Source organism: Pelodiscus sinensis, chromosome 31, assembly GCF_049634645.1.
Source record: "Pelodiscus sinensis isolate JC-2024 chromosome 31, ASM4963464v1, whole genome shotgun sequence".
Taxonomy (NCBI): domain Eukaryota; kingdom Metazoa; phylum Chordata; order Testudines; family Trionychidae; genus Pelodiscus; species Pelodiscus sinensis.
Window position 1 is genome coordinate 12,456,821 of NC_134741.1, and position 19,349 is coordinate 12,476,169.

Genomic DNA, 19,349 nt, shown 5'->3' on the forward strand with positions numbered 1-19,349 from the left:
AATTTGATGTCTAATGTCATGCTAAGGTCTGCATTTGGCAGGGTCTGATAGGCTGGTAATGAGGTAATATGACAATACTGCCCTCTAGGAGTTTTCATGGTGCATGCATGATCCCCTCATGGACAGGACCAGATGGGGCATGGTCAGTGTGAGACAGTTGTGCTTTATTACCTTATGTTTATTTCCCTTGCCTCAAGGACCGGTCAAGCCACGGTCAAACAAGCCTTATCTCTTAGTATCTCATGGTCTGGGTTTTCTGTGAGGGGCCTTGTGTGGCAGGATAGGCTATACACGAAGGCCATGGTCAGAAAAAGCCTGCTTTACAACAATATGGATACATAGAATTAAATAATTGTTACACTTTATGCTGGAAATGAAAGATTCTGTTATTTAATGGGCTTGGTTCAGAGCGCTGTTTGTGCCCATATTGCTCCCTATTATCTAGGAAACAGGGTTTTAAATCTTTCAGTTGTTTCCATATCAGTTGTTTCCTTTCCTTCTTCAAAGCTGGGGCGGTTCAGCTCTGTGGGAGGCTAAGGGACAAAATCCTTTAGCAGTGTCTACACAGCACCCTAAACTCAAAACAAGTACCAGTCACTTGGGGAGGGGGCAGAAGGAGGCAGGGCCCCCCTCATAGGAAGAATTTCCGGCTTCCTCCCAGCCAACCCAGATAGAGAAGTGGAGGCCCCTGAGCCAGGGGAGCAAGTGGTGAAGTCACTCAGTTGGGCATCCACATTGGCCAGAAGCGCAGCTCAAGAATGCTGAGTTCTTGCACAAGAAAGCGTCCACACTGGTGGGATACCCTTGAGTAATAACTTGGACCCAGAACAACGTTGGCCATGTCAAGAGGTCACCAGCAGCCTCTGTGGGCGTGCACCAGATCCCACAGAGAAACACACTTAAAGGGACCCCTGGACAACCATTTCCCTGTGGCTGCATGCTTAGGCACCTATTTGAGGGACTGAGCACCACAGCCGCGCCTGCCACCTCAGCCCCTGTCAAGTGCCTCTGGGCACCCTCACCCCCTTCTCCCCCCGTTACAGCTATGGAGCTGAAGGAGGACCCTAGCCAGCAGTGTCCCCTCTTGGCCATCATCGAGGCTGTGGAGCTCCTTCACCAGGGAGCCTCACTGCTCTAGCAGGAGCTGGAAACCGGGCAGCACTTGCAGGACCTCATCAATTGTGCAGCTGTGCTCGGGCACCTCACCCCACCATCGACAGGCACCTGTGGAGGCACAGCACCAGTGGGGACAATGGGGTGACCAGCAGTGGGTGCAGAACTTCCAGATGAGCAGGGGAACATTCCATGAGCTCACCCCTGCGCTTCAGAGGCAAGACACCTGCCTGTACCCTGCCATCCCCGTGGAGAAGAGGGTCTCTGGAAACTGGGCACCCTGGACAACTACCACTCCGTGGGGAACCAGTTCAGGATGGGCAGGTCCACTGTCAGCACAGCTGTCCGGCAGCTAAGGCCCACACGGGATAATGGGACCACCCCAGGAGAGGGAAGGGGCCAGACCAGGCAGGGGAGCTGTGAGGGTAGGAGAAAGCCCCGCACCAGGGGGCATGCCCTCACATAGCCCTACTGGTGGCGAGGGGGAATACCCTTGGGGGAGGGAGCCCTAGCATACATGTACCCACTGCGTCTTATTCCATGCATCCCCTGTGCTCCTATGTGCCCTCTTCAGGTTGTCTGCACCATCAATGATGTGCTGCTCCAGAGGGTCATCTGCCCCCGTGACCTTGCAGCAATATCTCTAGGCAGACTGTCCTGGCTGCCCCAGAGGGAGGCTCTGCTACTGCAGCAGCCACATGGTCCAGGACCAGCCCTAGAGATCAGAGGCACCACTGCTGCAGCCATTCAGCCCAGGGCCAGAGATGCTGCTGCCACAGCCATGCAGCCCAGGACCAGCCCCAGAGGCACCCCTGCCATGGCTATATGGCCCTGGAAGCACAAGATTCTATGGCTGTGGCCATGGGCTGGCCTTGGAGGCCAGAGGTTCAGTGGCAGCAGTGCCTCTAGTGCTGGCCTCCTGTTTTGTGGCAAACACTCAGCCCAGCACTACCTCCTCTCCAGTGGCTACACCAGTGATTCCCAACCTTTTTCCCATGGAGGAACCCCTAAAATAATTTTTCATATCCTGAGAAACCCCTATGAAAACATTTGGCTGGCCAGAAAAAGTTGACACCGGGAGTGCAATTCAATTACTGCTAAATTATTGTCAAGAAAATGTATTTGTAAAGAGCTGTTATATATATATGTCAGCTTACATTGTAAGAAAAAAATTGGAGAATTTTTCCTGTCTTTTTTATCTAATTTTTTTTTCAAATATCAAAATATCAAATCAAAATAAAGTTTACTTAAACATAAAAATAAAGATCACATCTAAAGTCAATATAAATTTTACTTTCAGTGTGACACTGAAAGTAGCCTTCAGCTTCCTGAAGGGAGGTTCCAAAGAGGATGAAGAAAAGCTGTTCTCAGTAATGACAGATGGCAGAACAAGGAGCAATGGTCTCAAGTTGCAGTGGGAGAGGTCCAGGTTGGATATTAGGAAAAACTATTTCACTAGTGATAGAAATGCAGCTGCGTTAGTCTGGTCTAGCTGAAAGAAAAGACAGGACTATGCAGCACTTTAAAGACTAACAAGATGGTTTATTAGATGATGAGCTTTCGTGGGCCACACCCACATCCTCAGATCAATACGTGGAAGAAAATTAGCACAACCATATATACCAAAGTGATACAATAAAAAAAGTAAATACATAAAATTGACGAATCAGATTTAAGAACAGAGGAGGGTGGGGGGGAAGGTTAGCATCTGTGAGGTAATGACATTAGGGGGGATAACTGGGGAAGCTATCTTTGTAATGAGTGAGATAACTAGCATCTTTGTTAAGACCCATACGTAAAGTGTCAAATTTAAGCATGAATGACAGTTCTGAGGCTTCTCTTTGAAGTCTGGAGTTAAAATCTCTTTGAAGCAATATGCATGTTTTAAGGTCATTGAGAGAATGGTCAGTCTGGTTAAAATGACAAGCAACAGTTTTCTCTTTATGAGAGAGACTGATGTCTGTTTTATGTACATTGATTCTTTGGTGAAGTGTCTGAGAAGTTTGTCCAATATACATAGCAGATGGACACTTTATGCACATAGTGGCATAAATTATATTTCTGGATGAACAGGATTATGTGTTCTTGATTTTGTAATTTGCACGGTTAGGTCCAATAATGGTGTCAGTAGAGTAAATATGTGGACAGCTTTGTCCACATATTTACTCTGCTGACACCATTATTGGACCTAACCGTGCCAATTACAAAATTGCACCGGGGTTTGTTGCAAGGGAAAGTTCCAGGGTTAGTATTAGTGTGGTAGGTCCTGTGGTTGTTGGTAAGAATCATCCTGAGGTTAGACGGTTGTCTATAGGAGACTATGAGTCTGTCTCCCAGAACCTCTCAGAGGGTATTATCCTGTTCCAGTATGGGTTGTAGTTTACTGAGAATGCATTGGAGGGGTTTAAGTTGGGGGCTATAGGTGATGACAAGTGGTGTTCTATTGTTGATTTTCTTGGGTCTGTCTTTAAGTAGATGGTTTCTGGGTATTTGTCTGGCTCTTTCAATTTGTTTTTTTATTTCTCCGGGTTGATAATTGAGGTTTATAAAAGCTTAGTAGAGATCCTGAAGTTTCTGGTCTCTGTTAGTGGGGTTAGAGCAGATGCGATTGTATCTAAAGGCTTGGCTATAGATGATGGATCATATGGTGTGTCCTGGATGGGAGCTGGAGGCATGTAGGTAACTGTAGGAGTCAATGGGTTTTCTGTAGAGAGTGGTGTCTAATTTACCATTGGTGATTTGTACTGTGGTGTCAAGGAAATTGATCTCTCGTGTACAATGGTCCAGGCTGAGACTGATGGTGGGGTGTAGGTTGTTGGTGGGGGTGTAAGTCTCTGTGGAATTGATGGTGGGGTGTAAGTCGCTGTGGAATGCATCCAGTGTTTCTTGGCCATGGGTCCAGATCACTACGAGAGTGGTGAAGCACTGGAATGTGTTACCTAGGGAAGTAGTGGAGTCTCCATTCCAAGAGATTTTTAAGTCTCGGCTTGACAAAGCCCTGGCTGGGTTGATTTAATTGGGATTGGTCCTACCTAGAGCAGGGGGCTGGACTCACTGACCTTCTAAGGTCTCTTCCAGCTGTATGGTACTATGATTTGGGGTTTCTTTTTGCACAAATGTTGAATTCTTGGCCAATTTTTTGACAAACACACTCGGAGTGCTTTCTAAACAGACAGCAGATGATTTCTTTCTTTGCTTTTAATGTTTGTAAAACATGAGAAAGCTTGTTCACAGAGGTAAGAAGTTGAAAACTGGAGTAAGATGTTCACTGCTTTTACTGAGATCACAGAATACTCTTCTTATTGAAATCCAAAACACATCAAGTGGCACTTCATTTAATTATATCTTTAAAATTCAATTACACTGTAGTTCAGTCAGTTGTTGTTCTTGCAGACTGTGTAAATTTTATGAGAACTCAACAAAAGGGTTCCTAAAACAGTCATATATTTCTGATGACAAAGGAGGAAAGTATTGGTCAAGCTTTTCTGTCAGGGATTCCAAATGACTGGTAATTAATGGGATGACTTCTTTATAATCTGTTTGACTCTGAAACTGAAGTAGGAGGGAAACATTTCAATATTTCCACTTGAAAGGTGTCTTTTCCAAACCTTGAGTTTATTCTTGAATGCAAGAAGTTTGTCTGTGGAAGTTAGAATGTATTCTTTTGAGCCCTGCATGGTGGTGTTCAACGTGTTTAAGTGCCGATAAATATCTGCTAAGTAGGCTAGTTTCAGTAGCCATTTTGTATCTTCAAGAAAGTTAGAAAAACTAGCTTTATTATCTTTGAAGAAAAGCAGTAGTTCCTCTCACAGCTCAAATACCTTTGTTAAAACGGTCCGTCTTAAAAGCCATCTAATATCGGTGTGTAGAAGGAGAGTCACATGGTCTTTTTGCATATTTTCACACAGCTTTGCAAACAGGCGTGACTTAAGAGGGTGCTGCTTTATAAAATTGACTATGTTCACAGATAGATTAAGGACTTGTTTTAAATCCTTCCCAATAGGTTTTGAAACAAGAACTTCCTGGTGGAGGAAGCAGTGGGTCGTTATGAGGGTTTTTCTTTGACGAGTGTAACAGTCTTTTATTAAGCTGATCATTAAGGGAGCATCATCAGTGCAAATTCCACTGCACTGGCTCCATGACAAACTACAGAATTCCAAATAAGACAAGATGTTGAAAAGGTCTTGATCTTTGGTTGTTTCTGGCAGCTCTTTACAACAACAAAAATTTTCCATTATTTCACCTTCGCTTTCAAATTGTATGAATGCTAACAGCTGAGCTTTACTTGTTATGTCTGTTGACTCATCAACTTAGAGAGCAAAGTTAGTATTTTTTAGTATTTCAGACAAGGTATTCTTCAATATCATGTGACATGTCATCCACATGCCTACCAATAGTACTATTAAAACCAGGAACTTTGTCAATTTCACTTTCAGCCTCTTCGCCTATCATTGTACTCACTATTATTTTACAAGCAGACGTTACTAGGCTTTCAGCAATAGTGTGACTTTTCATTTTTCGAGCAACTAGCTCAGCTACTAAATAGCTTACTTCTTGAGCCTTTCCACTGATAGTTAGCTTCTTCTAAAAAAAACTTTGTTGTTTTCTTTATGAATCCAAGTTGTTGAAAGTAATCAACTCTTTTATTTGACAAATGGCTGTGATTAGTAGTGAAGTGTACATTTAACTTAGCCAGGGCCATAGCTGTGTTAGTTTTCCCCCCGCAAACAACGCATAATGGAACGGGGCAATTTTCATCTCCAGTCCACGTAAAACCCATGGCCTAGTAACTGTCATTATAAAGGTGATTTTTTTAAATATCAGTCACTTCTCTTCCTGTTTCACTCATACTTGGCTCTGATCATTTTGATTCATTTACACTGTTCTCTCCTTCACTCTCCTTTTCATATACTTCCACATTTTTTTTATTTGACGGCCATATGAAAATACTGTTACGTAGGTGAGATTTTAGATACACGAAAACAACCACAGTTTCTGTAAAAATGTTAATTACAAAACCGCACAAAGACTACAAATCTACAAAACAGCGAACGACCATAACGTGCACTAGAAAAGACTAGAAACTCAGAGAATTCTGGGAAACAGAACGGAAGGCACAATACAACTAAATATAACTTTAGATACGAACTGACCAAAACAAAAAGGCAGTTGGTAGCGTACAAAGATTACTTCAGTATTGCCAATTGCTGGACAAATATTCCCACAATATTTTGAAGGCTATTTAGAATTGTTCGCAGTATTTCAAAATTGTTATTTATTTATTCCACAATTTCTCGCGGAACCCCTGATGATGGTCTGCAGAATCCCAGGGTTCCATGGAACACTGATTGGGAAACACTGGGCTACACAGTGGGAAGAGGAGACAGAGCTCAGCTCCTTCCCCCTCAGCACATGCCCATTTGGAGGTGAGGCCAAGCACTACCTTGTGGATAGGATCAAAGCCTTAGGTGGGCTGGATTCTGCCCATAGAGAAAATTTTGCTCACCACTATGATAGGGCTTCTCCCTTGTGTGCAACAAGGCTTGAACTCTCACTATAGCATTTCCAACCATCAGAGCAGTTAAAGGGTTTCTCTGTGTGGGTTCTGGATAACAAGATGTGACCTACAACTAAAACTTTTCCCAGTCAGAGCAGCTGAAAGGATTCTCCCGTGTGGGTTCTCCTATGTCTAACAAGACTTGAGCTCCGACTGAAGCTTTTCCCACAGTCAGAGCACCTAAAGAGTTTCTCTCCTGTATGAGATCTCCTATGTCTAACAAGGCTTGAGCTCCGACTGAAGCTTTTCCCACAGTCAGAGCAGCTAAAGGTTCTCTCTACTGTATGGGCTCTCTTATGGGTAACGAAGCTTGAGCTCCGACTGAAGCTTTTTCCACAGTCAGAGCAGCTGAAGGGTTTCTCTCCTGTGTGGGATCTCCTATGTCTAACAAGGCTTGAGCTCCGACTGAAGCTTTTCCCACAGTCAGAGCAGCTGAAGGGTTTCTCTCCTGTATGAGATCTCCTATGTCTAACAAGGCTTGCATGCTGACTGAAGCTTTTCCCACAGTCAGAGCAGCTGAAGGGTTTCTCTCCTGTGTGGGCTCTCCTATGGGTAACAAGATGTGACCTCTGACTGAAGCTTTTCCCACAGTCAGAACAACTGAAAGGTTTCTCTCCTGTGTGGACTCGCCTATGGCTATCAAGGTGTGACCTCTGACTGAAGGTTTTCCCACAGGCAGAGCAGCTGAAGGGTTTCTCCCCTGTGTGGGTTTTCTGATGATTAATCAGGCTTTTGTTGTGACTGAAACCTTTCCGACAAACAGAGCAGCCGAAGGGTTGTTCTCCTGTGTGGGTTCTCCTATGGCTGTCAAGGTGTGACCGCTGACTGAAGCTTTTCCCACAGGCAGAGCAACTAAAAGGTTTCTCTCCTGTGTGGGCTCTCCTATGGATAAAAAGGTTTGACCTCCAACTGAAGCTTTTCCCACAATCAGAGCATTTGAAGGGTTTCTCTTCTGTTTGGGCTCTTTCATGTTTAATAAGAGTTGTATAGTCACTGCAAGTGCACGATGACTGTTGATGAGAGATTTTCTTTTGAATAGTTTCTGTGTTTGTTTTCAACCTTCTTCTCCTTTGACTGGATTTACTCTGTCTCACTCCTGGATGGTTTCCCTGCTGCCTTTGTAGGCTATGCTGACTCTCACAGGTCTCTCCTTGCTCAGGATTCTGAGAAACATGACCTTCAAATCTTCCCACTAACACCCCACATGGAGCCACTCGTTCAGGTCCATTCTGCTGAAGAGTCCTCTCACTGTTCTCATTCAGCATCCCAACACCTGCTGGGATAGAGAAAGGAGTCATTCTCTGTGCTGAGCTGAAAGAAAAATTCTGAACAGCAATAGAAAATGGGACGCACCCAAAGAATGGCTGGAAAGGTTCAATAATCATCAGCTGAGTTCACCCTGCTCCCCCATAACCCTTTCCCCACTCAGCACCCTCAGACTGGAGATAAAAACAGGCTGAAGGGTCAGTCAGACTTGATGAAAACATGCAACTGACATCTGCTACGAGAACACAGAAATTGGTTTCTGAGTGAGTTTAGCTGATTTTCTCACCTGTGTGAGTGTCACTGATGATCTCCCCTTCCTCACAGCTTTGGAAATCCGGGATCTGCAGCTCTTCCCCTTTCTCTACCCAGGAGAGCACATGGGTTTTGGAGACTGGAAATCCTATTCCGTAAGCAATTAACCAAGTGCTCATCTTGTTCATTAAGGTTTGTGCCATTACTGCTTCCAGAGCCAGGATCTGAGTCTCTCACTCAGAGAGGCTCCTTCCCCACCTTGCAGGTAAAAGTGCATCCCCAGCTTCCTCGGGAATGGCTGAGCTGACTCCCCAGGGGAACTGAGTACTCTGCTGCACTCTTCAGGGTACAACTCAGTCTCCCTTAGGGCCCATTCCATACTTGGTAGGACAGGAACATGCTGATCATAAGCAGAGTGCTCGAAGTCTTTCAGGACTGACAGATACCCTCAGCCAGTGCTCAGATTTGAGCTGCCATGTTCGATCACTAGGGCTGAGAGGGAAAGGATCCAGCAGAGCTCAGGACCCCTAAGGGCTCTGTCCACAAAGCTCTTGGCTGGGAGCTAGACTTGCCCTGCTCTAGGGGCACAGATGCTCTACTTGGGCCAGAAGAAGGTAGGAGAAGTTGTCTGAGCAGAAAAATGAATCCTTGGTTGGCTGTTTCAGGCCCTGTCTATGCTCCATATTCCTGATCCTGACTGACGGTCTCTGGGTGGGCCCTGCCAGCTGCCCAGCCAGAGCAGTGTTGGGCTGTTTCTGGGGCTAGCAAAAGTGGAGACGGGCTGTGCTGCTTCTCTGCTGCTCGTGTGTGTTCCTGCAGCTCAGCTCCCCCTCTGCAGCCTTGGATCTACTCTGCCAGCAGAAATCATGTGGTTTTCCAGCCTTCCTCTTGTGGCCAGCCAGGCCTCCCATTTGGTGCCCCTCTGCACTGCACAGACTACCACAGGCAGGAAAGGACTCTGAATCCTTCCTTCCAGGGGCTCAGCACAATAGCACAAGGGGACCCTGCAGGCAGTAACAGCCATCGCACTCAGCCCCACAACTCTAGTGCCTGCTGTTCCTGCCTGGGCCCTTCCACTGACACCTCTGGCCAAAGCACAACATGGGCAAAATGATGGGAAGCACAATGAGACCTTAGCTGTGAGAAGAGCAGCACCACTGTGATGTCCCTGAACGTGCTTCCCCTGGGAAGGGGCATGGAGGGGACAGTCTCTCATGCAGGAGCCAGGACTACAGAGGCAGATACTCCTGATATTGTAGATGCAGGCAATGAGAGATCCTGAACCAAACCCAACCCAACTGCTCCAGAGCCCACCCAGCTTCTGTTACCCAAAGGGACAGGAATCCTTACCCAGCCAGCTCACAGCCTCATAATTCTCCTGCATCACATCCCTGTAGAGGGCTCTCTGGCTCAGGTCCAGCAGAGCCCATTCATCCTCAGAGAAATATACAGCCACCTCCTCGAAGGTCACTGGCTCCACCATGGCCATTTCCTGTCCCTGGCTCTGCAGTCTAGGGGCTGAGCTGGAGATAGACATGGGTGTTCTACAGCCTAGTAGGGAGAGAAAGGCAAATGGAGATATTTCAGAAAGGGCTTTAATCCTTTCCACACCCCACATCTGCCCAGACTCTGTCCCTGGTGACAAACATGCTAGACTCTGCTTTTTGGGGCAAATGATGAATCTAGATATTCCATAAACATCACACCGAAGTTAGATTCCAAAGCCATATTTATTTCTCTCAGTACATGGCTTGAGTTACATTAGTACCCCTGCAACAATGGGATTTAGTTTTCAGCACCCAGTGTTTCCGCTAACAAGCCACATATTTACCTGTCTGAACATGGACGTAGATTAAATTTAATTTAGGCTGCTATATTTATAATCCCTAGTCTTCATTGATTGATTTGCAGCACAAACTTTGGTTCTCTCATCTGACAGACTTTATAAACCCTTTCCACAACAGAGAATCAATGAAGTTAATACAAGTACTCAGATGCACAGGGCTCAACAATTACTGTAATCTACTCGCCCGTGGCTAATCCTCTTCCCTATGAAACATTTGTGCCTCTTTTCTAGCCTGAAATTCTCCAGTTGCAGCTTTCACTTAAGATTTTGGAAAGTGGCTGAGACCTGCACGCTTCCAAGACATTAGGCAGGAAATGCAGGGTCTGGAATGGACATTGGGTGAAGACAGCTTGGGGTAAGGGTTTGGGATGCAGGAGTGAGAGAGGGGTCATGGAAGGAGTTTGGGTGAAGGAGGCAGATGTGACCTGGGGCACTGGATCAACCAATTACTCATTAAATATTTAAAATAACATTAGAGAAGTGGCTGAGTGGACATATAATAAGGGGCTCAAGGTTTCTTACCACTGAGAGCTCTTGTATGTATAAATACAGGAAGAGGACAAAGTCGGGGTATGTGGCATGGGGAGCAGAGAATTAGGAAAGGAAGGGAGAGGTTGGGGTGCCAGAGGCAAGCTCTGGTCAGGAGACTTACCTGAGTGACTCGTGTCCAGCAGCCAAGCACCTCTCTCAGACAGGGAGGGAGCCTAACCAACCCTCGAACAGGCTGTGAGGCCACGTGGGCGTATGAATAACTGAGTAGGAGAGGATGTGAAACGGTGCTTCCTTTCTGGCCAGAAACTGGCCAATGAGATTGTCCTGGGGGTGGAAGCAGCACCTGAAGCCATCCCCTCTCCCCGCTTCCAGGGCTCACTGTTGCTTGCTGTGTGGCTTGCAGATGGGGAGTGGCAAGCACGGAAGAATGGCTGGCAGGGTGGTTCCAGCCCATGGGCTGTATTTTGCCCAGGCCTATCCTAGATTAAAACAGCTCTTAGGGATCCACCAGTTTCTCGCCATCAACAAACTGATACCATGGAAGCCAGTCAGCTCTCAACCTTTCAGCCTAGTTGTTTGAAACCAACCCCATATGGCAATCAACTGAGCAGTAAAATCTGAGCCCAAAGGTGCCATCCATTGTGTGCTTTAACTTCACCCTTTCAGCATCACACCCCATAGATCAGTGTTTCTCAAAGTGTCCACAGGTCCCCATACAGTGCCCCTGGGTCTCCTCACTGATAAGTGGGTGAGATTTAGGGCTGTGCGTGCCATAGTCACTGAATTTAGTTGTAACTTTAATGACAATTCTATGAAGATGTCTTCACTAGAATTTTCTCATTTAAACAATCTCCACTTCCAAACTCACCTTGTCTGAAAACTCCCAGGGATTTTCCTCTTGCTCTTTCCAGTGCAGAGGGCAGAGTGTCTGGTGGGGGGAATGGATAAGAGAGATGAGATTCCAGGCTCTCCTATTTATGACCATGTCTCCATGCTGAACTCTGCGTTTCCATTGTATCGGAGACCAGACCGAGACCCACTCAGGTGTTTAATATGGAAAGATCTGAAACAGTCTGTGTCCTCTCACTGTGCACCTCCCAGCAATGGAGCCAACATCCCTGCAGCCTCACACCCATCCCAGAAGAGACAAGATGTAAGTGAGATTTACTTTTTCCTCCTCATCCCTTCCCACCTGGTTTCTCGGTCACTTACTGCCTCTTGCCATAACCTAGATCTGTGCTAGGGGAAGACGCTGCCATGACATTAACTTTATCTATTTTGATCTCTTGACACTAACTGGAGTTTCACAGTTTGCAAACACGTGGTCTATTTGCAAGCAGTTGGGTCTGTTTGCTCAGCGTCTCTAAGGAGAGCAGCATGATAGGGCTGTCATTCTCCATGTGGGAATTGAGGCAAGTGAAGGTTGGCTTCAGAGGCCAGATTCAATAGTTTGTGATACTTAAACAACTTTCCCTTACGCCATCCCTCCTAGATACCTTTGAATTCCCTCAGAGTCTCCGACAGCATAATCATTTTCTGGGAGAAACCACTGACTTGCTCTTCCAGTTCCGGGGAAATCTCCTCTGGTGGCTGGAACTGTCCTGTCTCACACCTGCACAGAAACAATTCCATTTACAGATGATAAGATCTGGCTAGTGAGTCTCACTCTAACCAGCCTGGAGTTAGAATTCCTCCAATTCTCCCAGCCTGAGAGCAGGAGCAACACAGCCCATGGCTGTGCAACCTTCCCCCAAAAGGTCCCATTGCTGTTCTTCACCTCTGGCCTGGAGAGACCAGCTGGGGACAAAAGTGGAATTGAGTCTTGATGACCAATCCTTCACTCCTTGGTGCTGAGGGACTGGAGGTTCCCAGGTGAAGGACTGCAGGAATCTGCCCACTAGGAACTAGACTGAGACACCAGCTTCCCCCTCCCCAGCTCCTTCCCCATACTTCTCCAAACAGCCCTCAGGTAGGACAGACTTTGGGTGCCTGCTGCCCTGGCCTAAATATGCCCACTAGTGACAGACCCATATTCCAGCCCCACAGTCCTGAGGCAGCCAGTCCCCAGGGAGGTGACAGTTCTAGGAAATATGTGAAGTCAGATTGTGCCCCTGAATGGAGAATTCCAGAGTCTGTGGTGCAAGGGTGAGAGCCTCAGAATTAAGTGAGTCAGAGACATTTGTATCAACATCTGGCTGTGGAGCCCTGGGGAAGACGTGGTCCTAACATCAGCATCAAGCTCTTTCCCTGTGCTGTGCAGCATGACAGAAGTGCGAGCCACGTACCTGTTCAAGGTGTTTCTGACATCCTAGGGAAAAGAGACAGAAAAGCATCTCAGCCGTACTGGACACGCACAGGGAAGACATTTTGCAAATATGGGGAAGAGATGCCCTGACCTGGCCCCAGGGCCATAGATTCCATGCGCTAATGGTGCTTTGCCATCTCTGATAGGTCTGGGCCTGTGACTCTGCAAAGCACAGAGATCAGACCCAGATCTGACGGCTGGACCCCAGCGCTTGTTGTTTAGGAGCCTCTCTTCCTTGTGTGGGGAGCTGGGATGATTCTCCCTCAGTCTCACCTGCAGGAATTCACTCACTGGCTTCTGACACTTCCCCTCCAGCTCACCGATCTGCTTGCTGAGACAGGAAATCTGTGTGGAGAGTTTCCTGTCAGCATCAGTTTGGAGCCTCCCAATGTCCTCATCCAGCTTCTCCAGCTGAGCCAGCAGGAGTTGCTCTTGTTCCTCCAGGAACTGCTGTAGCTGCTGAAACTCAGCCACAATCTTCTGCCTCTTTGCTTGTGTCTGTTTCTGTATGAAAACAGGGAAAGGGTTGGTCAGGGACATGGATGGAGCCCAGGCCCTTTCATGGGGAGATTAGTGCACACCACGGATAACTTCTTGGAAAACCCTAAAATTTATGACATTTGACTGTATTCTGTGGGTATTAGGCAGAGGCGTCCCTCTCAGCATTTTCTTTGGCCCGTATCCCTCTGAAAGGGATGTCCCCATGTCTGCCCCAGGCAGCATCTTCTGTTATTTATGGGTACTGGCAATTCAGACCCAGAGCAGGAGGAGGCAGGACTCAGCAGCAACCTGACAGAGATACTGAGGAAAGAAAAAGAAATAAAGTGAGTAGACTCAGCAGACAGCCCTTCACAGGGACGTTCAATTCCCTTGGGAAGGATTTCTGGGAAAGTCACAAGAACTAGACAGTAACTCATCCTCTGACCTGGAAGGTCAGAGCCGGTCTATGCATCGATCTAACCCAGCAATCCATGATCCAGGAGAAACATCAAGAAGCCCAACCTCATAAAGGAAAAGTCAGTGGACATGATATGCATTGACTTTAACAAAGCTTATGATACAGTCTTCCACAATATTCTTGTCAGCAAGTTAAGGGAGTATGGATGGAAGAAATGGACTGGAAGGCAGATAGAAAGCTAGCTAGACTGTCAGGATCAATGAGTAGTGATCAACGGCTCGATGTCAGGTTGGTGGTCAGTTTCTAGCGGAGTGCTCCAAGGATCAGTTCTAGGGCCGTTTTTTTTTCAACCTCTTTATTAATGACCTGAATGGGGGGATGGATTGCACCCTCAGAAAGTCTGCAGATGACACTAAGCTAGGGAGAAGGTAGATATGCTGGAGGACAGGGATAGGGTCCAGAGTGACCTAGACAGATTAGGAGACTAGGACAAAATAAATATGACGAGGTTCAACAAGAACAAGTGTAGAGCCCTACACTTGGGACAGAAGAATCCCAAGCATTGTTACGGCTGGGGACCGAATGGCTAAATAACAGTTCTGTAGAAAAGGACCTGCGGATTACAGTGGTTGAGAAGCTGGATATGAGTCAACAGTGTGCTCTTGGAGCCAAGAGAGCTAATGGCATATTAGGAGGATCATTGCCAGCAAATCTAGACAAGTAACTATTTCCATTTATTCGGCTCTGGTGAGGCCACATCTGGAGTATTGTGTCCAGTTCTGGGCCTCTCACTACAGAAAGAATGTGGACACGTTGGAGAAGGTCCAGCGGAGGGTAGCCAAAATGATGAGTGAACTGGAGTACGTGACCTATAAGGAGAGACTGAGGGATTTGGGTTTGTTTAGTCTGCAGAAGAGAAGAGTGAGGGGGGGATTTGATAGCAGCCTTCAACTTCTTGAAGGGAGGTTCCAAAGAGAATGGAGAAAGGTTGTTCTCAGTAGTGATGGATGGCATAAAAAAGAGCAATGGTCTTAAGTTACAGTGGAGAAGGTCTAGGTTGGATATTAGGAAAAACTATTTCACTAGGAGGGTGGTGAAGCACTGGAATGGGTTACCTATGGAGGTGGTGGAATCTCCATCTCTAGAGATTTTTAAGTCTTGGTTTGACAAAGTCCTGGCTTAGTTGATTTACTTGGGATTGGTCCTGCCTTGGACAGGAGGCTGGACTTGATCTCCTGAGGTCTCTTCCACCTCTCTGATTCTAAGACCACACAGGAGTTGGCTTCATAACACAGCCCTCCCACTGCCAGTCAGTCCCTGCCGGTCCATAGCCACAAGCACTCACCAGATACTCCTGGCTTTTCCCCTCTGCTGTCGCTTTCCATTCCAGCAGCTTTTCTCTCTCTTCCCTCAGAGCCTTCAAATGGGCTGCCAAATTTTCCTGAAGAAACAGAAATAAGCACCAAGGCAAACCCCATGAGATTTTGGGAGCCCATTTGTCTGCCTTTAAGCAGCACAGACCCAGTTTTGTAAAGCTCTGTTCCTGTCAGGTAGGCACCAAGCCCTGGACGTGGCTTTGTCCATTGAAAAAGAGACAGGAGGAGACAGCAGATGAAACAGGATGGCTGTGAGAGCGAGGGACAGATTGGTGGTGGCACCTCCGTAAAGAATGACGCAAGTGGGCATTAGGGAGGCAAAAGGGGTTAAAAATACCAATCACATAACCGATTACAATTTAATCAGTTACAGTCTTTTTAGCCATGACAGTCATGGCTGGTAACAGATGTGGGCTCTCCTGGGGTCGGGGATCTCTCGTGAGGTCTTCCAGGGGTGGCCACAAGGGCTGCCAGCCAACAGGGACTCTCGGCAGCTGAAGACTAATGTTAGCTGCCAGGAGTAAGTGAGCCGGGGCGGTGGAGAGTTTAAGTGGTAACTGGCACCGATAAGCATTATCTCATCAGTTAATCAGATTGAACTCTTGCTACAACCCAGTAAAATCCCAGTGGTGACTGGCTTGGACCTGCACTGCCTGGAGCCCTGCTGTCCAGCCCAGTCACCTCCTCTAGCACTGGCTGCAGCATCTGAGTTTAAACCCTCATGGAGCAGCTCAGGAGTTCAGCATCCTAGTGAAAAACCTCCTCTCCCTGTTGGGCATGCGGCCTTTAGCAAGGCATCTTTCCCTGCTAAGGGACAAACTTTATCACTTTTCACTGATGCTCAGAGGCAGAGGAAGTGTAGCCTGGTGCTTAGTGTAGCCATGGACTAAGCCTGGAGAGTCCAGTGTTTGGGCTAAACTCTATCACTGATGGGCTTGGTGATCACGAGCAACTTCCTTCTCCACATTCCCTTCCTATTGTTTGTCTAATGGGAGTGTGACCTGCTCAGGGCAGGGATTGTCACTTGATGGGTGTTGTACAGGACCCAGATGCCATTGCAGGTCTACAAGGCAAATGACAAATTATTACTGCTCCTTATCCAATCAGTAACAGCTTGTAAACTCTTCTCCAGTCCCAAGGCAGCTCACTCCCATAGACTGGCCTTCAGCTCCTGTGATCTAAACCTCTCTAAGGGTGTGTCTAAACTACATGGCTCCGTCGATGGAGCCATGTAGATTAGGCTGATCGGCAAAGGGAAATGAAGCCGTGATTTAAATACTCGTGGCTTCATTTAAATTTAAATGGCTGCCGCGCTGAGCTGACAAACAGCAGATCAGCTGTTTGTCGGCTCAGCGCGGCAGCCATTTAAATTTAAATGAAGCCACGATTATTTAAATCGTGGCTTCATTTCCCTTTTCCGAACAAACAAATCTACATGGCTCCGTCGACGGAGCCATGTAGTCTAGACGTACCCTGATTGTTAACACCTTTCCTCCTACAAAAACCCTTCCTGTCACCAAAGAGGGCTGGGTCTCACAATTCCGAGTCTCAGAGAAATGTTTCCCCACATTGGGTATCTGTAAAGACTTGTTATAAGTTGCCACACAGACAGAACATTTAATTTTTCTTGTACCATGAAGGCTTTACAGAGCTGTGTCATACCTGTACCAGGGAACAGTCAGTAAAATTAGGCTGTAATTAAAACCCAACGTTATTTCCCATTACACTGGACAGCAACTCTGTACCTTGTACTCCTGGGCAGCTTCCTTTATGGGCACCACCGTGTGAGCCTGGGATCTGTCACACACCACACAGATGGGAGTTTGATCCTCTTCATGGAAGAGCTTCAGAGCCTCCTGGTGCTTACTGCACACCCTGTCACATTTTGCTCTCTTTGCTGCCTGGAAACTCAGCGGCTTGACTAGTTCCACCACTTTTGCCAGCTCCCTGTTAGACTGGAGGGGTCCCTGCTGCACAGTGTCTCTGCACTGAGGGCTGAGGTAGTCCTGGTAGACATTGTGCCCACACTCCAGAGTGACAGGGGCTGTGAAATCCTCCAGACAGACAGGATGCATCGCTTTCTCCCAGAGACTTTCCACAGGGCTCTCTGCAGCCATGGCTGCTTCTGGGCTGGAGAACAGGGGTAGTTCAGTTTCCCGAGCTTATCAATGCATGGGCAGGTCCAGAGTGTGTGTCCGTGAGGCACCAGCACTAATGATAAAAAAAAATCAAAATTAAAAACTCACCCCCCCAAAAGCTTTGCTCACCCATTGCGCATGACAGGTCCTCCATTGAGCGCCCTCAGCCACCTGCCCCAGCCAGAATCCTGTCTCTGGGCTCCCTCCTCATGCCAGGGCTCCCTCCTCATCCTGAGTTCAAATCCCTCCCTACACTCTGCAGTCCCCTCTCACAACACCTGCGTGTGTCCCCAGCTCGAACCCAGCTCTCAGCCACCCCAGCTCCGCAGCCCAGTATGAGCATCTGAAAGTAGCAACAGCCAGAGAAAGATGGGCCGCCCTGCACTGCGCTGAATGTGCATAATTCAACAACAGAGGAGGGAGCAGCGAGCCAGCCTGAGGCAAGGTCCCTGCCCAGCCGGAGCAGCGCCCCAGCGGGCCCCAATACCTAAAGCCGGACCCACAAGCAGCACAGGATGGTGGGTCACAGCCCCTCCCCCCAGCCCAGCTGTGCCCATCCCCCAACTCCCACAAGCCGAGCTGCAGCCCCCCCCGCCTGTGTGAGCCCCCGGACCCAAGCGCAGCCGCGCACCCAGCAGCGGCCGCTCCACAGACAAGGCCGCCCCCCAGCGGAGCCAGGCCCCGCAGCCACGCAGGGGGGGGGGGGGGAAGGCGGGGAGGAGGGGGATAAGGAGCGAGGGGCGGGGCCTCCGGCAGCCGTCAGGCCCGATCGCGAAACTCGCGCATGCGCAACGCAGGGCTCGCTCTCTCTCTCTCTCTCAGCCGCCGAGAGCAGCAGGAGAGCGCCCGGGAGCCAATGAGGCGCTACGGAGAGAAACAAACAACCCCCCCGCCCCTCACCCGGGCAACTCAGAGCCCCGCCCCCAGCGTTAACTACCCATCCCCCCCCTCACCTCGCTCTGCTCCCCCGACGCAGTGCCGCGAGTAAGGGCGCCAAGGACTGCCGAAGGGTGCGCGGCGCATGCGCAGTAACCGCAGCGAAGTTCGCTGCCTCAGTCTACTGGCTCGCGCAGTCAGACGCTGCTGCGGGCCGCCGCGGAGTGGGCGGGGCCTGAGCAGGGGCGGGGAGTAAGGGGCGGGGAAGCACGAAAACCCGGCCCCGGCCGTTCGGAATGGAGAGGCCCGATCATACCTCGCATGCGCAGAAGGCTAGTGACTGATCGTTGTCCAGCAGCAGGGCTTAGCTTAGACCGGGAGCTTCCTGGCCACGCCCCAGTCCCGAGGGGCGAGGCTCCCCCGGCCAGACGTTGCTTCCGCCACAGGGAGCCTGGCCCGGCCCGTGGGAGGGGCGGGGCATTCGCAGGACCAACACGCAACAGCCAGTGGTGGGGCTGCTCAGTCTGCCCCCCACCCAGAATGATTCCCCCGCCCCCCCTACACACACCCCGCCGGCTCCGCTTCTCCCTGCAGCCCCTGGGCAGTGAGCTGGGACGTTCCCACCCCAGTGCGGCCCCTCTCCGCTCTGACTGGCCCAGGGTACAGGCTGGGGGGGGGGGGGAATCTGTCAGTCCCCCCTCCTACCTCTCTCTAGCTTTTCCTCCAGGGCTGGGTGGTCCTGGTGGCTGGGACATTCCCATTCTCAGCCTCATGTGCTGCTGCCCCCACCCCCACCTGTCACCAGCCCCTAGGGCAGGGGTGCAGTGTTCCCATGGATACGGGATACGCCTGTCACAATGAGTGACCTCTGCCTTTGCCAATCCCCCTCGGGGGCTCCAGAACAGGAGGCCGAAGGCCTCTCCCACTGTTGAATGTGGAAAAGTCTGGCCTGGACTCTTTCTCCCCAGACTCTCCTGCCCCTCCCCGTTCCCCCTGGGCTCTGCATCCCACCCTGGCCAGAAGCTGGAGCCCTGCACAGATAGGAGAAGCCTTGGGGTGCCAATGCAGCTGGGGCCATCACAGGACCATCCCCTGGTGAGGGGGGGGCTCGAAAACTGCCCTTGGCTGTTGGGCCGGCTGTAGCAGCCTCTGCCCAGGGCAGATGGAGGATCCATGGATCCCCCCCACTGCCCAGACAGCTCTTACTGTGACGTGAATGGGGTAAGAACC

The 19,349-nt window shown here is 49.0% G+C and overlaps 1 protein-coding gene across 8 annotated transcripts; it reads right to left on the reverse strand.

Annotated features, from left to right (window-relative positions):
• Nucleotides 1-2,353: 2,353 nt before the first annotated feature.
• On the reverse strand, nucleotides 2,354-18,548 carry LOC142818147 (uncharacterized). 8 transcript variants are annotated; one of them, XM_075912535.1, is made up of 10 exons: nucleotides 18,436-18,548; nucleotides 16,851-17,316; nucleotides 15,075-15,170; nucleotides 13,105-13,335; nucleotides 12,812-12,834; nucleotides 12,023-12,138; nucleotides 11,395-11,454; nucleotides 9,539-9,739; nucleotides 8,223-8,336; nucleotides 2,354-7,946 (listed from the first exon to the last, which is right to left on the reverse strand). In XM_075912535.1, the coding sequence occupies exons 2-10, from the start codon at nucleotides 17,220-17,222 to the stop codon at nucleotides 6,760-6,762; spliced, it is 2,400 nt and encodes a 799-aa protein (XP_075768650.1). In that variant the 5' UTR covers nucleotides 17,223-17,316; nucleotides 18,436-18,548; the 3' UTR covers nucleotides 2,354-6,759. The 8 variants fall into 8 exon arrangements, with proteins under 8 accessions (XP_075768650.1, XP_075768649.1, XP_075768651.1 ...); XM_075912534.1 differs by lacking the exon at nucleotides 18,436-18,548 and adding an exon at nucleotides 17,875-17,984; XM_075912536.1 differs by lacking the exon at nucleotides 18,436-18,548 and adding an exon at nucleotides 18,197-18,355 and having other exon boundaries at nucleotides 2,355-7,943.
• Nucleotides 18,549-19,349: the final 801 nt, after the last annotated feature.

What these genes read in the sequence shown, in the direction of transcription:
- LOC142818147 (XM_075912535.1), bottom strand. Translation starts at nt 17,222, where the DNA reads ATGGCTGCAGAGAGCCCTGTGGAAAGTCTCTGGGAGAAAGCGATGCAT. An exon ending in AAGCTGCCCAGGAGTACAAG is followed by an intron (nt 15,171 to 16,850) that starts GTACAGAGTTGC and finishes CTGTTTCTTCAG; the next exon opens with GAAAATTTGGCAGCCCATTT. An exon ending in CATCAGTGACACTCACACAG is followed by an intron (nt 7,947 to 8,222) that starts GTGAGAAAATCA and finishes TCTCTATCCCAG; the next exon opens with CAGGTGTTGGGATGCTGAAT.